Below are 18,145 nucleotides of genomic sequence, written 5' to 3'. Positions count from 1 at the left end.
ACTAGAGTTTAAATGTAGCCTAAAATATCTCTGATATGAGCGACATCCATTCACGTTAAGCGGTAATGCCTTCAGCGCTTTTATTAAAGGGCGGGGGGAAAATACTTTTTTTTCCCACACGAGACGATGAAAAATGGAACGTCGTCTGACATCTTATTGCCGGCAGGCTCTAAATATGTCTGCTGTGTTCTCCCCGTGACAGGAGAGAACAAGGTGAACCAGCTCATATAACTTTATTCAATTTTTACTGTCGTTTTTCAATCACTGACTAAGGGAAACGTCAGGTTTAAAGAAAACACTGCCGGGAGGTGTCTGTGTTTATGTGTGTGTGTGTGTGTGTGTGTGTGTGTGTGTGTGTGTGTGTGTGTGTGTGTGTGTGTGTGTGTGTGTGTGTGTGTGTGTGTGTGTGTGTGTGTGTGAGTGTGTGTGTGTGTGTGTGTGTGTGTGTCATTGTCTTTAATTAAGCCTTTAGGTCAGCAGCTTTCTCATTAAGGCGGTGTGTGTGTGAAGGGTAAACAGTGGAGTTGCTCAGGAAACACTGTGCCTCAAGGCGAGAGGTGGACAGGTACATTGAATTGGACAGCTGCCACTATTATTGCATAGCTATTATAAATAGTGCGTATAATGGTGTTTTTATTGTGCACAAGCGCCTTCTTTTAGGCGTTAATGTGCACAATCCATCCAGTGCCGAGGCTGCGTCGCAACATTTCCTTTATTTGGCTCTATTCTCTATTATATTAGCGCCTATTGTGCCATAGAAGCATTTCATTTAAAGGTGTTAGTTTACGAAGCAACCTTGACAGTGGAACCAAACAATGTAAAGCTCTTTCTGTGTGTAGAAAATCATGATGATGCAAAGATCCGACTTTTAGTAAGCTGATATTTTTATTGTATGTTATAAAATTGAAATATGGCTTTAATAGTCTTCCAAGTTAAATAGCCAATTCTCTACTTGTATAGTAGAGCAGATATACAAAACCCAAAATCAGTGAAGTTGGCACGTTGTGTAAATCGCAAAATAAAAACAGAATACAAAGATTTGCAAATCCTTTTCAACCTATATTTAATTGAATAGACTGCAAAGACAAGATACTTACCATTCGAACTGCTAAACTTTGGTATTTTTTGCAAATATTAGCTCATTTGGAATTTGATGCCTGCAACATGTTTCAAAAAAGCTGACACAAGTGGCAACAAAGACTGATAAAGTTGAGGAATGCTCATCAAACACTTATTTGGAACATCCCACAGGTGAACAGGCTAATTGGGAACAGGTGGGTGCCATGATTGGGTATAAAAGCAGCTTCCATGAAATGCTCAGTCATTCACAAACAAGGATGGGGCGAGGGTCACCACTTTGTCAACAAATTTGTGAGCAAATTGTCGAATAGTTTAAGAACAACATTTCTCAAGCAGCTATTGCAAGGAATTTAGGGATTTCACCATCTACGCTCCGTAATATCATCAAAAGGTTCAGAGAATCTGGAGAAATCACTGCACGTAAGCGGCCATGCCCGTGAACTTTGATCCCTCAGGCGGTACTGCATCAATTAGTGACATCAGTGTGTAAAGGATATCACCACATGGGCTCAGGAACACTTCAGAAAACCACTGTCAGTAACTACAGTTGGTCGCTACATCTGTAAGTGCAAGTTAAAACTCTACTATGCAAAGGGAAAGCCATTTATCAACAACACCCAGAAACGCCGCCGGCTTAGCTGGGCTCGAGCTCATCTAAGATGGACTGATGCAAAGTGGAAAAGTGTTCTGTGGTCTGACGAGTCCACATTTCAAATTGTTTTTGGAAACTGTGGACGTCGTGTCCTCCGGACCAAAGAGGAAAAGAACCATCCGGATTGTTATAGGCGCAAAGTGTAAAAGGCAGCATGTGTGATGGTATGGGGGTGTATTAGTGCCCAAGACATGGGTAACTTACACATCTGTGAAGGCACCATTAATGTTGAAAGGTACATACAGCTTTTGGAGCAACATATGTTGCCATCCAAGCAACGTTACCATGGACGCCCCTGCTTATTTCAGCAAGACAATGCCGAGCCACATTCTGTACGTGTTACAACAGTGTGGCTTCATAGTAAAAGAGTGCGGGTACTAGACTGGCCTGCCTGTAGTCCAGACCTGTCTCCCATTGAAAATGTGTGGCGCATTATGAAGCCAAAAATAGCAGAAGGGAGACCCCCGGACTGTTGAACAACTTAAGCTGTACATCAAGCAAGAATGGGAAATAATTCCACCTGAGAAGCTTCAGAAATTGGTCTCCTCAGTTCCCAAATGTTTACTGGGTGTTGTTAAAAGGAAAGGCCATGTGACACAGTGGTAAAAATGCCCCTGTGCCAACTTTTTTGCTGCCATTAAATTCTAATTTAATGATTATTTGCACAAAAAAAAAACATTAGTTTCTCAGTTCTGACATTAAATATCTTGTCTTTGCAGTGTGTTCAATTGAATATAAGTTGAAAAGGATTTGCAAATCATTGTATTCTGTTTTTATTTACCATTTACACAACATGCCAACTTCACTGGATTTGGGTTTTGTAAATGTATATTTCTTTCTGATCCTTTTAATTTGATATATTTTCATGATTCTATTTATTAATGCAATAAAATGGAAATGAATGTCATTCTCCAGGCGATATTAGTTTGCAGTGGTGAAGAACTGCACCGCATCACACTTATTGGGAGGGTTAGGTTGGGTTTACTAAATGCTGCCACCTTGTGTCCAATAGCGGCAGTTATCATATATCTCATTTAAAAGGTCAAGTCAAATTGTTCCGAATAAACATTCCCACAAAAGGTAAGCAAAATGCAGGTTCTTTTATCGATATCTACAAAATATCCCATCATGATGATACCATTAAAATGCTGTAAGTTAGCAAACACAAGAAAATGACACCATTGTACAAAAAAGTTTTCAGTGTCTCTTGTAGTACGAGAGGTCAAAGAGTCAGTCCAACCTCGTTTTGAGAAGGCTTTATGGCGTCAAGGGAGAGACTGGACGATGATGATTTTCTCGTTGATACAAAAACGGTGCAGCACGCTCAGCAGGTTCTCTCCGCAACGAGACACTTGCCTCTCCATGGCCAGGCGGAAGTCCTCCTTCACTCCTTTAGTGATCCCCCTCGTCACGGTGTGGTGTCTGACACAGGGGCGGGACAAAATAGATACAATTTTAAAGGTTTTAATCCCACATGAACCAACCCTCTTAGGGCAAAACAATCAACGATAAACACGAAACAAAAGCACAAATGAAATGAGACCAAGTGTTATGAAAAGGCAAAAAGAAACTAACTATACAAGGAACAATATCATCTCGGCGATGACCACAGAAAGACGAGCAATGGCTCAAATAAACCAAACAGCGACGACGACTTATTCTTAAATGATCGGCCCAAATAAAGAATTGGGGGGGGGATGACAGGCCTTGAAATTGGCAATGAAATGTGACTTGTGTGTGGGGGAGGCGGGAGGGATGGGCACTGTAGCAGGAGGGGCCTGGGGTACCTGTCCATCGTGTGAACCCCTTGTAGCAGAAGGGTGTTTAACTCCACCCCCAGGGCGGGGCTAGGGTTCCTGAGGAACAGCAACATTCAAAGACTCGGTCAGTGCGGGTGCATTCAACTGTTTTAAAGTCTGCAACAAGGCCTAAAGGGGTTTTTACATTGACAGAACACAAAAGCCTCTTCTCTAAAGCCCGCTCCTATTTAGGTTTTGTACTTTATTAGCTAAGTTGCCACGCGGGCCAAGTATTCAACCATCAAGTGAACCGCACCATGCTGACAGATCGGATGTGAGGAGCTTACTTAATCAGTATCCCCTGGTTGGGCAGCAGCTCCAGCTGGATCCTCCCTCCATCTGGCGTACGCAAGTATGCAAATTCCTCCAGCATGTCGATGTCTGACAATGGAAGTGAGCTCAAGAATATATAGCATTGGAGACAAGAAAAGACAAGTTCTAGTGGTAGGAGCATTTGGAGAGAACCATGGCAGGATACTGGTGACGTAATTGAAGAAATTCTCATACTGGAAACCGCCTTGCTGGCAGATCTTGTCCACAGCCTTGAGAAAAAGCATCTCGCCCTGAGGCCAGTCGTACTGCAGGAGCACCACCACGTGACCCAGCGACAAGTCGTCCCTGTTGTCTGTGAAGGCGCGCAGCTGAGTGAAACAAATGAGGAGAATTTATGTTGAAGTGTGAACAAAAACAGCAGAAAGTATTTGTTGTCTTCTCTAGATCTGATTGATAAAACATAGAAATGACCAGGGGTGTCCCGATACAACTTTCTCACTTCTGACGCAAGACCGATAATGGAGCCTTGAATGTTGGCCGACACCGATATCAATTCAGTATCATCAGGAATCGTAGTACACACTTTTATCATTTTGTAGTGCGGATTGTTAGAAAATGTTTGATCAAATGAAATTACTCAGAGAACAATGATAGGTATAAACTATCCTGTGATTAGTGTTCTGTGTCTTGTAATGTCCAGTGTTATTATGTATATTACTATGTACTGCTTTTATATTTCCTGCATTATGTATTATTACTTTGAATTAGAGTGTCCGCCCTGAGATGGGTAGGTTGTGAGTTCAAACCCCGGCCGAGTCATACCAAAGACTATAAAAATGGGAGCCATTACCTCCCTGCTTGGCACTCAGCATCAAGGGTTGGAATTGGGGGTTAAATCACCAAAAAGGATTCCCGGGCGCGGCCACCGCTGCTGCTCCCTGCTCCCCTCACCTCCCAGGGGGTGATCAAGGGTGATGAGTCAAATGCAGAGAATAATTTCGCCACACCTAGTGTGTGTTTGACAATCAGGGGTACTTTAACTTAACTGTTTTATATTTTAATTTGTATCCTGTAAAGCGTCTTTTAGTACCCTGAAAAGCGCTATACCAAATAAAATGTATTATTATTATTATTATAAAAACACTAACCTTGTGACAGATTTATGCTTTTGAAGTGGAGTGTTAATTTGTGTTTGGCGACACCTAGTGGTCACAATAATTCATTAAACTAAAAGCATGACGCAGTAAATTGACTGATCCAGATAAGTTTGTTAGTGGGTACTTTCTAATAACTTAATATGTGTAAGTAATATGCAACTATAATTATTTGATACTTGCAGATTAAATGAGATTACGTAAATTTGGCTCGCAGTGAGAAACAATTATACATCATTCAAAAACAGTAAAATAGCTCCACAGTTCGTCATCATCCTCATTATCACTCCATGCTACTTCACAAAGTGCATTAAATATCTACTTGTTTATTTTGACAAATGTGGTGTTTTAAACTGCAATATTGTTCAATTAGGGACACTTATTACATGTCTAGCTTGTGTGCTATTGTGTGCTTAGCTGTTGTGTAGTTGCTAGCTCATAGTAGCCTACAGCCTACCACATTTACCTTCTGCAAATGACTTGACTAAAATACAAGAAAAGCCCAACCGTGTGTGCTTTTAGATGTTCACTGGCTTTGAAGAAGTAAACCAGCAGAGTTTTTAGATGCAAGTCAATATCATACCATACTTGTTTTTTTTGCTGATATCAGACTAATTTCCAACATTGAGGACACAGGGCGAACGCTCTTGTCACACCTCTATGATTGACATCATCTCAATACCTTAAAACAGGACAGCATCAGCTGGAGGCAGAAAGGTAACACAGCCTTACTGGTGCATGGAAGCAATCTCAGGTCATGACCTAGTTTGGACATGTAACAAAAGATCATTTGTTATGATATTATGATATTGATCTCAACTAACAATAAATCGTAAGAAGGTAATAGAAATCATGTTTTCAGTTTTAGGCATTGAATTGAAATTGCCCTTCTTCACTTTGTTTCTTGGTATACTTCCAGGATGTGAATATCTACCTGTATATAGGATCATTTGTGTGGTTGTAAAAAAAAAAAGAAGCTATTATCCAATTTTGGCTCAATAAAAACATTCCATCAATAGCTCTGCTGATACAAGATGTTAAACATGCAAGAAGAATGGATATTGGCTTTCAGACTCTGCCTACAAGAGCATAAAGGGGAAAATAATACTGGGGAAAAATGGGATTGTTTTACATCATTTGGATTTTAACGAATCTATGACTCTCTGAATGTTATTTTATTTACTTATTTTAGCTCGATAAGGGACAAGCGGTAGAAAATGGATGGATGGATGGATGTATCTATGTCTAGATGCATTTTCATTTATTTATGTTTAATGTTTGGTCTGTCCTAAAAATCTAAAAAAAAATAAATACAAGTCAAAAAAAGTCAACTAAATATTTTGTCTCTCGTCCATCCATCCATCCATCTTCTCCCGCTTATCCGAGGTTGGGTCGCGGGGGCAGCAGCCTAAGCAGGCAAGCCCAGACTTCCCTCTCCCCAGCCACATCGTCCGGCTCTTCCCGGGGGATCCCGAGGCGTTCCCAGGCCAGCCGGGAGACATAGTCTTCCCAACGTGTCCTGGGACTTCCCCGTGGCCTCCCACCGGTCGGACGTGCCCTAAACACCTCCCTATGGAGGTGTTCGGGTGGCATCCTGAGCAGATGCCCGAACCACCTCATCTGGCTCCTCTCCATGTGGAGGAGCAGCGGCTTTACTTTGAGCTCCCCTCGGATGGCAGAGCTTGTCTCTCTTCTGTTAAATTAAATTTTAGAATGAAAAATGAGAACATACTTTTCTTGGATTTGGTCTTGACCCTTGTCTGATCTTCAGAGGGCTTTGTTGATTCATGGTTTGGGGCTACAAGTCCACTGACGACATCGAGAAGCTTCTCACAGGCCATCTGAGTAGTAAGTAAGAAGGAAAAAAACTAATTAGTCCATGACAAAACATATGGCGATCCCAAGTACAAACCCTGTTTCCATATGAGTTGGGAAATGGTGTTAGATGTAAATATAAACAGAATACAATGATTTGCAAATCCTTTTCAAGCCATATTCAGTTGAATATGCTACAAAGACAACATATTTCATGTTCAAACTCATAAAACATTTTTTTTTTGCAAATAATCATTAACTTTAGAATTTGATGGCAGCAACACGTGACAAAGAAGTTGGGAAAGGTGGCAATAAATAGTGATAAAGTTGAGGAATGCTCATCAAACACTTATTTGGAACATCCCACAGGTGAACAGGCTAATTGGGAACAGGTGGGTGCCATGATTGGCTATAAAAGTAGATTCCATGAAATGCTCAGTCATTCACAAACAAGGATGGGGCGAGGGTCACCACTTTGTCAACAAATGCCTGAGCAAATTGTTGAACAGTTTAAGAACAACCTTTCTCAAGCAGCTATTGCAAGGAATTGAGGGATTTCACCATCTACGCTCCGTAATATCATCAAAGGGTTCAGAGAATGTGGAGAAATCACTGCACGTAAGCAGCTAAGCCCGTGACCTTCCATCCCTCAGGCTGTACTGCATCAACAAGCCACATCAGTGTGTAAAAGATATCACCACATGGGCTCAGGAACACTTCAGAAACCCACTGTCAGTAACTACAGTTGGTCGCTACATCTGTAAGTGCAAGTTAAAACTCTCCTATGCAAGGCCAAAACCGTTTATCAACAACACCCAGAAACGCCGTCGGCTTCGCTGGGCCTGAGCTCATCTAAGATGGACTGATGCAAAGTGGAAAAGTGTTCTGTGGTCTGACGAGTCCACATTTCAAATTGTTTTTGGAAACTGTGGACGTCGTGTCCTCCGGACCAAAGAGGAAAAGAACCATCCGGATTGTTGTAGGCGCAAAGTGTAAAAGCCAGCATGTGTGATGGTATGGGGGTGTATTAGTGGCCAAGACATGGGTAACTTACACATCTGTGAAGGCGCCATTAATGCTGAAAGGTACATACAGCTTTTGGAGCAACATATGTTGCCATCCAAGCAACGTTACCATGGACGCCCCTGCTTATTTCAGCAAGACAATGCCAAGCCACGTGTTACATCAACGTGGCTTCATAGTAAAAGAGTGCGGGTACTAGACTGGCCTGCCTGTAGTCCAGACATTGAAAATGTGTGGCACCTAAAATAGCAGAAGGGAGACCCCCGGACTGTTGAACAACTTAAGCTGTACATCAAGCAAGAATGGGAAAGAATTCCACTTCAAAAATGTGTCTCCTCAGTTCCCAAACCTTTACTGAGTGTTGTTAAAAGGAAAGGCCATGTAACACAGTGGTGAACATGACCTTTCCCAACTACATTGGCACGTGTTGCAGCCATGAAATTCTAAGTTAATGATTATTTGCACAAAAAAAATAAAGTTTATGAGTTTGAACATCAAATATGTTGTCTTTGTAGCATATTCAACTGAATATGGCTTGAAAAGGATTTGCAAATCATTGTATTCCGTTTATATTTACATCTAACACTATTTCCCAACTCATATGGAAACGGGGTTTGTAACATGGAGTGTATGATTGCATTACAACTATAAAGGCCTAAAGTTTGCAGTTGCTTGGGCCTCAGTAGTTAAATTGCCAAGTATTTTTTTTGTTTCTAACTCAGCCCACACCACATGTAAAATCTCATTGCTCCCTCTCACACTTTATATGCAAGCCGTACATGTGCATACCCTGTATTCTCCCAGTGCGTAGTGGCAGGAAGCTTGCTGTATGAGGGCCCTGTGGTGCTCCAGACTGGTCTGGCCTGAGGGGCTCTGCTGGCCTGGGTGAAGTTGCTGCACAGCGGCCATCTGCTGCAGGCTCGACAGGGCCTTACGGTACTGTCCCTTGAGGACACAGGGCCAACGCTCTTGTTATAAATCACGTCATGTCCAATTTCAATTTTTTTTTGCTTTATAAGTAAGTAAAATGGTTGTTTATATGTCATAGAGAAACATATGACAGCTGTGAATTGGCATCTTATGTGTTTAAAAGCTAAAATTGCTACAATTGCATTGCATCTAAATGACTTTGGTGTTCTTTCCAATTGGTATGGTTACCCTTCACCTAATTTGTTAGTTTATGGGAGTGTTTTCTCTTGCCTGGTATATGATTATGTCCGTGAGGAAAATTCGTAACCAAAGCCAGCTGTCTGTCTTCCACGTGGCACAGATCTTTTTGAACTCTTGAGAAAGCACACATTTGCAAATTCAGTCCAATTAATCAGGCAATCATTTAAAACTGCCATTTTAAAGAGGTACCGAATAGTGTCAGGGTACACATGAGAGGAAGAGAGGAGGTGTGTACCAGTTTCAAGGCTGTCGTGGGAATGAAGGAGGTCCCAGCTTTCTCTCGCTGTGTAAAAGCTCTCCAGAGTCTCTGACCAGCTGGGCATCTCGGTTTTGTTGACCAGGATGTGTCGACCACGCATCTTCCCTAGGCCTTCCTCATCATCGGAGCTCTAGAAAACACACACACAACACCCAGTTAGCTCATACACGTCTTTAAATCTCTGGATTGATGAAGTAATGTGCTGATCATTCTTACTGGGGACCCTGGGGAAAAAGAGTTAATATGGTTCATGGGGACCAAATTTACCGTATTTTTCGGACTACAAGTCGCAGTTTTTTTCCATAGTTTGCTTATACTCAGGAGTCCCTTTTTTTCCAATTGTATTTTTAAAAAGTGCTGCTCGTCAATACAATATTTGGACACCCTTGCCTTATCCTCACCATTGTCTTCTCTCTGCCATCTGCCATTTTGCGTTTCTTATGCGCGTGTTTGACCGTTCCTCTCTCCAAATCCACATCATGGTACACCGAGCTCAAATCCTCCACTAAAATCCACGGCCCCGTGTTTAGAGTATTCACACCTGCCAAAAAAAGATTCATTCAGTTTGAACACAGTTCGGAACACAAGACGTGGAAGCAAAGATAGAGGCTGACCCTGGAACAGCGCTGGCTGTACGGCCGAGACATAGAGGAAGGCGTTGCGGAAGAGGACGAGGGCGGCGCAGATGACCACCTGACTGCAGCAGCGGGCTCTGGTGTCACCCTCGAGGCCAGGTAAGTAGCGACACAGCTCCTTTACTCTCTGAAGCAAGTCTGTGTAGCTCCTGCAAAATAAATGCAGATACACTTTCATAAACCTCACATTAGCACTCACTCACACAAGATCATTCATTTCAGCCGCAAATTCTAACAGTGGAACCTCGATTTGCAAACTTGAATAAAAAATGTTGTATATTAAAGAACATTTCTCCACAAGAAACTGTTAGAATAATTATGTATATATTAACACACAACTCTTATGCTTAAGGGCCGTTGCTATAGTTATTATTAATTGTGCTGAAGTGGTATTTTTCTTTGTCTGTGCAAAGCTGGCAATCCAAAAGATTGCAAGCCAGTCTCGTATCAGAGTATGTGTCCAGGAACGGCCTGCTGACTGCCAAGGCTGAACACCGCCGTGACGCAGACAGACCAGAGACAAGGCGATATCACCAGTGTCAACACATTTGCATTTCTTGTATAATCATATATTGTGTCTAACTGGAGTTGTCGAGATTACCCCCTTCCCTCAGCGACAGCTTCAGTGATGTAACCAGGGACCTCCCAAATAAATAGAGGAAGCACGCGGGCTGGACTTTTAGAGCGTAGTTTGGATCTGTGACTAGAGTACAGCCTAAAACATGTGTCTCCTCATTGAGCCAAATTGAACTCTGTCTCTGCATGATTCCTTGCTTCTCGTCTGTTTAATAGATGTCATCAGTGTTTGAACCTGACAGAAACAATGTAGACATGAATAATGAGTTCCAGCCTTGACAAAAGTCCATATTTTAGTAAAAGTTTGTAGACTTTGAAGACAATATGAATCGCTATACAGTACTCTATATCAAACAAACATAACAAGGGGGTGATGGATGAATTATTTAATAACAAAGTCAAGACAAAACTACTGTAGCTGAACTGTCCCTCCAATGCAGGTGACCTGCTGACACTGTCACTAGCCATGTGGTGCACACACAGTTACAAATCACAAAACTCCTTAAATTTCACAGCCTTTGCCTTTTCGGTTCATCTTTTTGCTGTTCAGCTGAAGAAAGTGGGAGGGGGAGGCAATGTCTACAACACTGTGGATACTTCCTTAATGTTTCAAAACACACATCGCTTGCCCATTGGTTTTTTTGGACTCATATTGAGCCCGCAAAACTAGAAACATGCTGTAAAAAGGAAAAAATCTAATAATATATCAAATGGCGAAGTAGCTAGGGACAGCCGAATGAACCCAAAATGACTGCGCTGCAGGCACACGATAGATGGATGAAACGTTCGTAATTCATAATAACATTTAATATTTTCATATTCTGCCCATTTTAAGCATTAGGCATAAGTCCTGAGAATTTGCACATGTCCGCCTTTGTAGTCCGTGGCGACACAATAATCTTTTTTTTCCTCCTCTATCTTCTTGTTATGGGACATTCATCCTCCGCTGTTGCCATTTCTAATATAAAGTAGTGTAAAGTTCTTACTTATATCTGTCAGTAAACTCGCCATCAAAGCGCTAAAACATGCCGGTGTAGTGAGTTTACATAATTTACCCAAGGAACTTTAGTTATTAGACAGTTCCGGTCGGACGGTTTTTCATGTGACACATTTCCGGTGTTGTTGTTTCCAGATGAGGAGATGCTGCTCCGGTATTGATTGAAGTAAAGTGTGAATGTCATTAAAACAGTTAGCTCCATCTTTTGACACTTCTTCCACTCCCGTCCTTGCACGCTACACCGCTACAACAAAGATGACGGGGAGAAGACGCTGTCCAAGGTGAGCCACGTAAATAAGACCGCCCACAAAACGGCGCATCCTGAAGTGACTGTCAGAAAGCGGCTTGAAGATGATGTGTAAAACATCATCTATGCAACATTTTGACCAAAGAACCACCATTACATGTTATGTACACCACAAGGAAGTGTTTTACATTTAGATATAATATGACTCCTTTAATGCGCCTTATAATCTGATGTGCCTTATATATTAAAAAGGTTGAAAATAGACCATTCATCGGCAGTGCGCCTTATAATCCGGTGCGCTTTATGGTCCAGGAAAATACGGTAATTATAAGGCACAGACAGCGTGCAGACATACATTTTTTTTCAGGAATGCTTTTTGTTACGATATACTTAATAATGCTAATATGATTTTTTTAGTTTTTTTTAGTTAAAGAATATAACTTAGGTACCCCAGCTTTAAGGTAATGCATATTGTGTGTTGTTTGTTTTAAAGAAACGTAAACATCAGTTGCTTGCCTACCTCTGTCCTTTGTCTCCCTGCCATTCACATCGAGCTCCGACAACAGCAAGAAGGTCCAACAGCCTCTCCCAAGGTTCAGCTACCACCGATGACTTCTCCGACAAGCCGTCAATCACATAGCGTTGAGAGCCCCGCGAGACAGAGGGAGACTTAAGTGGACCACCTTCTTGAGAGACTGAGAGAAAGTGGGAAGAAAAATAACATGACATCCAGGATTAATTCGAGCAGAATAAATGTAAACATAACGAGGGAGCTCTGCGTTACCATTCATCGGTCCATCCGGTGAAGGTCCTCGGGCGACATAGCCGATGTAGAATTCAGCAGCTTTGAGAATGTATTTCTGCATCAGGCTGGCGGGCAGGCGCATATCCATGTTGTTTATCAGCAGAGGGAGGACGTCACACACTGTAACACGAAGAGAGAAACTACGTGAAACATCGGGGCACCAATGAGGTCGAACAAATTGGAAGTCAACCATCGTCCGCGCACGTGTTTCACTCACCGAAAAGTTTTCTGAAGCAGTTGACAGGCGACTCCACTTTCTCAGATGCTTCTGCCTCCAACAGTGTCTCGCCTAGACTCACCTACAGTCACGATCAAAAGTGCACATACTCTTGTAAAGAACATCATGTCATGGCTGTCTTGAGTTTCCAGTCATTTCTACAACTCTTATTTTCTTGTGATAGAGTGATTGGAGCACATACTTGTTGGTCACAAACAAAATTCATGAAATTTGGTTCTTTTATGAATTTATTATGAGTCTACTGAAAATGTGAGCAAATCTGCTGGGTCAAAAGTATACATACAGCAATGTTAATATTTGCTTACTTGTCCCTTGGCAAGTTTCATTGCAATAAGGCGCTTTTGGTAGCCATCCACAAGCTTCTGGCAAGCCTCTGGTTGAATTTTTGACCACTCCTCTTGACAAAATTGGTGCAATTCAGCTAAATGTGTTGGTTTTCTGACATGGACTTGTTTCTTCAGCATTGTCCACACGTTTAAGTCAGGACTTGGGGAAGGCCATTCTAAAACCTTCATTCTAGCCTGATTTAGCCATTCCTTTACCACTTTTGTCGTGTGTTTGGGGTCATTGTCCTGTTGGAACACCCAACTGCGCCCAAGACCCAACCTCCGGGCTGATGATTTTAGCTTGTCCTTAAAAATTGGGAGGCAATCCTCCTTTTTCTTTGTCCCATTTAAAGCACCAGTTCCATTGGCAGCAAAACAGGCCTAGAGCATAATACTACCACCACCATGCTTGATGGTGGGCATGGTGTTCCTGGGATTAAAGGCCTCATTTCATATATTTTTCTCTTGGTCTGTTATTTTCATATGTCATAAAACATATCAATTATTATTGAAATCAACCAGTATAAAATCTATATCATGATACAGTTTTCAGCCATATCGCACTGCCCTAGTGCAGTGTTTCCCATAAACTGCCAAGATACCTGTGGCGGTGGGGGCGTGGCTATGGGCGTAGTCACCATGACATCATTGATCAATTTGCATAATTTACTACAATGATATGATTTTCTCTAAAAAGGCTCAAAAACTGTATACTTACTAATTAATAATAACAGTTTTGTTTTAAACGTCCATCCATCCATCCATTTTACAATATAATTACAACACTTTATGTACATATTTATATACAGATTTGAACAATAAGTTATTCACTGAAATATATTTATTAATTGTGGTTCTTACAAAAAATATATCTTATAAAAATATAAAAGCTCAAATGTCTCTTAAAGCTCTGCCCCTTTAATTAGTGCATACTAAATAATTTCACTTTAGCCTACTACTACAAGCATATTATTTACCAGCAACATAAAGTGAAACAGAGGCAGAGGTGTCCTGCCACAGTCAGTAACAAATAAACAGAAAACAGTAGTGGTCAAATACAAATAAGGCAACAAGAGAAGTATCCTACACTTCTCTTTTGTAAATTAAATGTGAACAGCCTATATTGGCATCTACATCAACTATATGATTTGCCTGAGAAGCTGCACAGGACAAAAAATATATATATATATATATATAATTTTTTATTTTTTTATTTGTGGCGGACGTAATTCTTTCGTGGCGGGCCGCCACAAATAAATGAATGTGTGGGAAACACTGTAGTGTGTACATCCTGTTACTGTTATCGTGACTTACCCCATGTTGGACAACAGACTCTGGAAAGCGCTTTAATAAAAGCAACAGCATCTCCGCCTTCTCCAAAGTGTTGAAGCACTGCTCGGTGGCTTTCAGCAACATCTCACATTGTATACGACCAGGCAGTGTTTCAAAAAGCCCTGGTAGAAACAAACCCGTCTTCTGAAATGCTCTTTGAACCCAAAGGGGGAGTATTATATCAAATGGTTCTCTTACCTCGAAGAAACTGTGAATGTTTGTCTTGGGAGTCACTCCGCAGTGCAGCTGTGATGACACTGATCTCACGCCACACAATGGGCTGATCTGGAAAATTTAAGAACCTAAAAGGACGGACAGTATATTGATTGATTGATTGATTGGAACTTTTATTAGTAGATTGCACAGTACAGTACATATTCCGTACAATTGACCACTGGTTTAGTTTAGTTGAGTTTATTATTTCTTCGGTCAGTGGTCAACAAAATAAACAAACAGTTTTACATAAACAAACAGTTGTACATTCATAAATTGAAAATGTTGCAGACCGAAAGGGTTTAGGCTGAAGTTGAACACTTATTGCGCCTAACCCTATAAACAATGTCAAATACAAGATGAGCTTCCTAGAAAAATGAAATTTCCTTTGCACAACATAAACACTGTTCAATTATATACACAGTAAAGACATGTGAAATATCCTTGTACACGTGTTAGTTGAACCTTTGTACCAATTATATACGATATACAAACAATCGTACTTCCATTATTATTTATATCCCACATTTAGTTTGTAATTAACATTGATCATAGTATTAACTACTGTGTTGACTCAAGAGTGATATATTTTTCCAAGACATTGGTCTTAAAGTGTAACTAAATGGTAACACCCGAATAAGTTTTTCAACTTGTTTAAGTTGGGGGTCCACGTTAATCAATTCATGGTACAAATATATACTATTAGCAGCATAATACAGTCGTAATACAAGTTAAACATTAGAGTATATACATTAAATTATTTACAATCCGGGGGGTGGAATGTGGAGGGGGTTAGGTTAGGTTGCTATCAGCATATTTCAGTCATCATACAAGTTTATCATCTGAGAAATCAACATGTGGTTGCGTTACCTGCACAAGAATGACTAATAACTAGGTGCACTAAAACTTACATGTCGTAAAGCAGTCTCCCTGCACAAGATGTCTTTTCTGCATTGCGTTCAATGATGTACATTTCATACTGTAAAGAGAAAAAAACCCAAGAATTGGTATATATTAAACACGTCACTTAAAAGTTTTGCACCACAGATTGATTGATTGATTGAAACTTTTATTAGTAGATTGCACAGTGAAGTACATATTACGTACTATTGACCACTAAATGGTAACACTCTAATAGGTTTTTCAACTTGTTTAAGTCGGGGTCCACGTTAATCAATTCATGGTAGAGCCACCACAGTTTGTAAAAAAGACATTTTATATGTGTTATGTGTATCAGTAGTAGCTGATCAAAATCAGAAATACTTTATTAATCCCCGAGGGGAAATTTAAATTTTCAGCACAATCCCATTCAAGATCAGACAAACATTACAGCGAGACAGAACAGGATCAAACATTACAGGGAGACAGAACAGGATCAAACATTACAGGGAGACAGAACAGGATCAAACATTACAGCGAGACAGAACAGGATCAAACATTACAGGGAGACAGAACAGGATCAAACATTACAGGGAGACAGAACAGGATCAAACATTACAGCAATACAGAACAGGATCAAACATTACAGGGATACAGAACAGGATCAAACATTACAGCGAGACAGAACAGGATCAAACATTACAGGGAGACAGAACAGGATCAAACATTACAGGGCGACAGAACAGGATCAAACATTACAGGGAGACAGAACAGGATCAAACATTACAGCGAGACAGAACAGGATCAAACATTACAGGGAGACAGAACAGAATCAAACATTACAGCGAGACAGAACATGATCAAACATTACAGGGAGACAGAACAGGATCGCTGACGGGTCTGCCAACAACAGGTGTTGTACCGAAATCTGTTACCTATCGGAATTTGTAACTCCAGGGGGCGATGTTCCCATGGCGTTTGTTTGATGGTTAAACGGCAAGCCCAAAGAGGAGGAGAAGAAGAACGCTTGCGTAAATGGCGTAAACTATCCTTAATGCTGAAACGTCAGTTGTCAGAATTTCAGCATTAATAAATTACACATAACAGCTGATACAATGGACTCATACTATAATGAAAGTAAGTCATTGATTTCCAGAATATGTGTAATTTATTAATGCTGAACTGACGTTTCAGCATTAAGGATAGTTTACGCCATTTACGCAGGCGTTCTTCTTCTCCTCCTCTTTGGGCTTGCCGTTTAAGCATCAAACAAACGCCATGGGAACATCGCCCCCTGGAGTTACAAATTCCGATGGGTAACAGATTTCGGTACAACACCGGCGCCCCTTTCAAAAAAAGTGAGATATAGGTAAACAATGTGTGCAAGACATTACCTGGATGTTGAAGTCAGCAGGGTAAAGGGTTCTGGCGGTAATGAGCCAGGCTTTAGCGGCACAAGGGTCATCAGGAACCAGCTCCCGAGCTCTTTTCACCAAAAACTCGCAGTCCTTTTGTGCGGACATTTGTAATCAATCGAGTTATCTATGTCGAGGGCGACAAACGAAATATTCCAAACGGCACGCAGAACAATAAAAAACGTCCAATTTGCGACGGATGCAAATGACATCAGCAAATCATCAAAATGATGTTATGAGCAAAACAGATGGATTAATAACGCTAGCATGGCCGAGCTAGTTGGGGTTAGCTTCGGATGTTTCATTAGTGTTCCAGTTTTAAAACAAGCATTTTATCAAACTAATGTGTCGACGATACATTAGTTACGAAAAAAGCATTACAAAAACAGTGGAAGAAATTATTATAAAAATAAAAGATATCCTGATATCGCGTTTGCGTCCATTGAGACAGGACCTTGATGATGACGTCATGAACTGTCGCAAATTTGCTCTACTTTACGACCAATAGTAACGATAAAGAAAATGACTGACAAAATAACAACAAAACAATGCCCAAACGGTCAGATTTGGTTCACAACATACACCTTTTAAAAAATGTATGTGCTGCAACTCGAAGAGTCACAAAATAGATTGATGGTAAACACCGAATTGTGTGTTTTTATACGTTTGCATTAGTGCGCATGCGTTCACATCAAGCATGCGCAATGGGTAAAGGGTGACCTGTTGCTTTGGCAACTGAAAGTATAGCCGTGGCTCAGGTCACGTGGTATTGAAAGAAATACAGCTAGTTATCATCTCTTTTTATTTGTATTCATTCATCTCATCAATTTGTCAATTACTATACACTTTCAACGTTACAAACAAGATGTACGACTATTGTTGTGGATTAATTATCTCTACGCAGGTTTTGTAATGTATTGATTGCATTTAAACGTGCCTTTTTTTTATTTTTTTTTATTGAACACACATAAATATATAGAAAAATTAAGGCACTTCCTATACATTTACAATATTTCAAACATTATTAGGATTGATTGATTGAAACTTTTATTAGTAGATTGCACAGTACAGTACATATTCCGTACAATTGACCACTAAATGGTAACACCCAAATAAGTTTTTCAACTTGTTTAAATCGGGGGTCCACGTCAATCAATTCATGGTAACCAATGGTAACGCATGGTTGACCAATCAACATTTTTATACAAACAAAACATGTTAAATAGAATATGAGACAATACAAATAGATAGAAAAAT

The 18,145-nt window shown here is 40.6% G+C and overlaps 1 protein-coding gene across 3 annotated transcripts; it reads right to left on the bottom strand.

Annotated features, from left to right (window-relative positions):
- Positions 1-2,503: 2,503 nt before the first annotated feature.
- ints10 (integrator complex subunit 10) lies at positions 2,504-17,511 on the bottom strand. 3 transcript variants are annotated; one of them, XM_062045990.1, is made up of 18 exons: positions 16,409-16,502; positions 15,506-15,573; positions 14,580-14,683; positions 14,364-14,503; positions 12,703-12,784; positions 12,465-12,605; positions 12,201-12,375; positions 9,840-10,009; positions 9,627-9,766; positions 9,202-9,355; positions 8,997-9,079; positions 8,586-8,741; positions 6,691-6,799; positions 5,641-5,720; positions 4,010-4,172; positions 3,819-3,912; positions 3,520-3,588; positions 2,504-3,154 (listed from the first exon to the last, which is right to left on the bottom strand). In XM_062045990.1, exons 2-18 carry the CDS (start codon positions 15,565-15,567, stop codon positions 2,998-3,000), a joined length of 2,079 nt encoding a protein of 692 aa, XP_061901974.1. In that variant the 5' UTR covers positions 15,568-15,573; positions 16,409-16,502; the 3' UTR covers positions 2,504-2,997. The 3 variants fall into 3 exon arrangements, with proteins under 3 accessions (XP_061901974.1, XP_061901972.1, XP_061901973.1); XM_062045988.1 differs by lacking the exon at positions 16,409-16,502 and adding an exon at positions 16,868-17,511 and having other exon boundaries at positions 2,505-3,154; XM_062045989.1 differs by lacking the exons at positions 3,520-3,588; positions 16,409-16,502 and adding an exon at positions 16,868-17,509 and having other exon boundaries at positions 2,507-3,154.
- Positions 17,512-18,145: the final 634 nt, after the last annotated feature.

This window comes from Entelurus aequoreus, linkage group LG04, assembly GCF_033978785.1.
Source record: "Entelurus aequoreus isolate RoL-2023_Sb linkage group LG04, RoL_Eaeq_v1.1, whole genome shotgun sequence".
NCBI lineage: Eukaryota > Metazoa > Chordata > Actinopteri > Syngnathiformes > Syngnathidae > Entelurus > Entelurus aequoreus.
This window is presented reverse-complemented; position numbering and strand designations above follow the sequence as displayed.

Bases quoted from the DNA above. Each gene is read 5' to 3' on its own strand.
- ints10 (XM_062045988.1), bottom strand. From the start codon at position 16,996: ATGTCCGCACAAAAGGACTGCGAGTTTTTGGTGAAAAGAGCTCGGGAG. The intron at 14,504-14,579 runs GTAAGAGAACCA...TGTTTCTACCAG, and splicing joins ACATTCACAGTTTCTTCGAG to GGCTTTTTGAAACACTGCCT. The intron at 12,376-12,464 runs GTAACGCAGAGC...ACTTTCTCTCAG, and splicing joins ACCGGATGGACCGATGAATG to TCTCTCAAGAAGGTGGTCCA.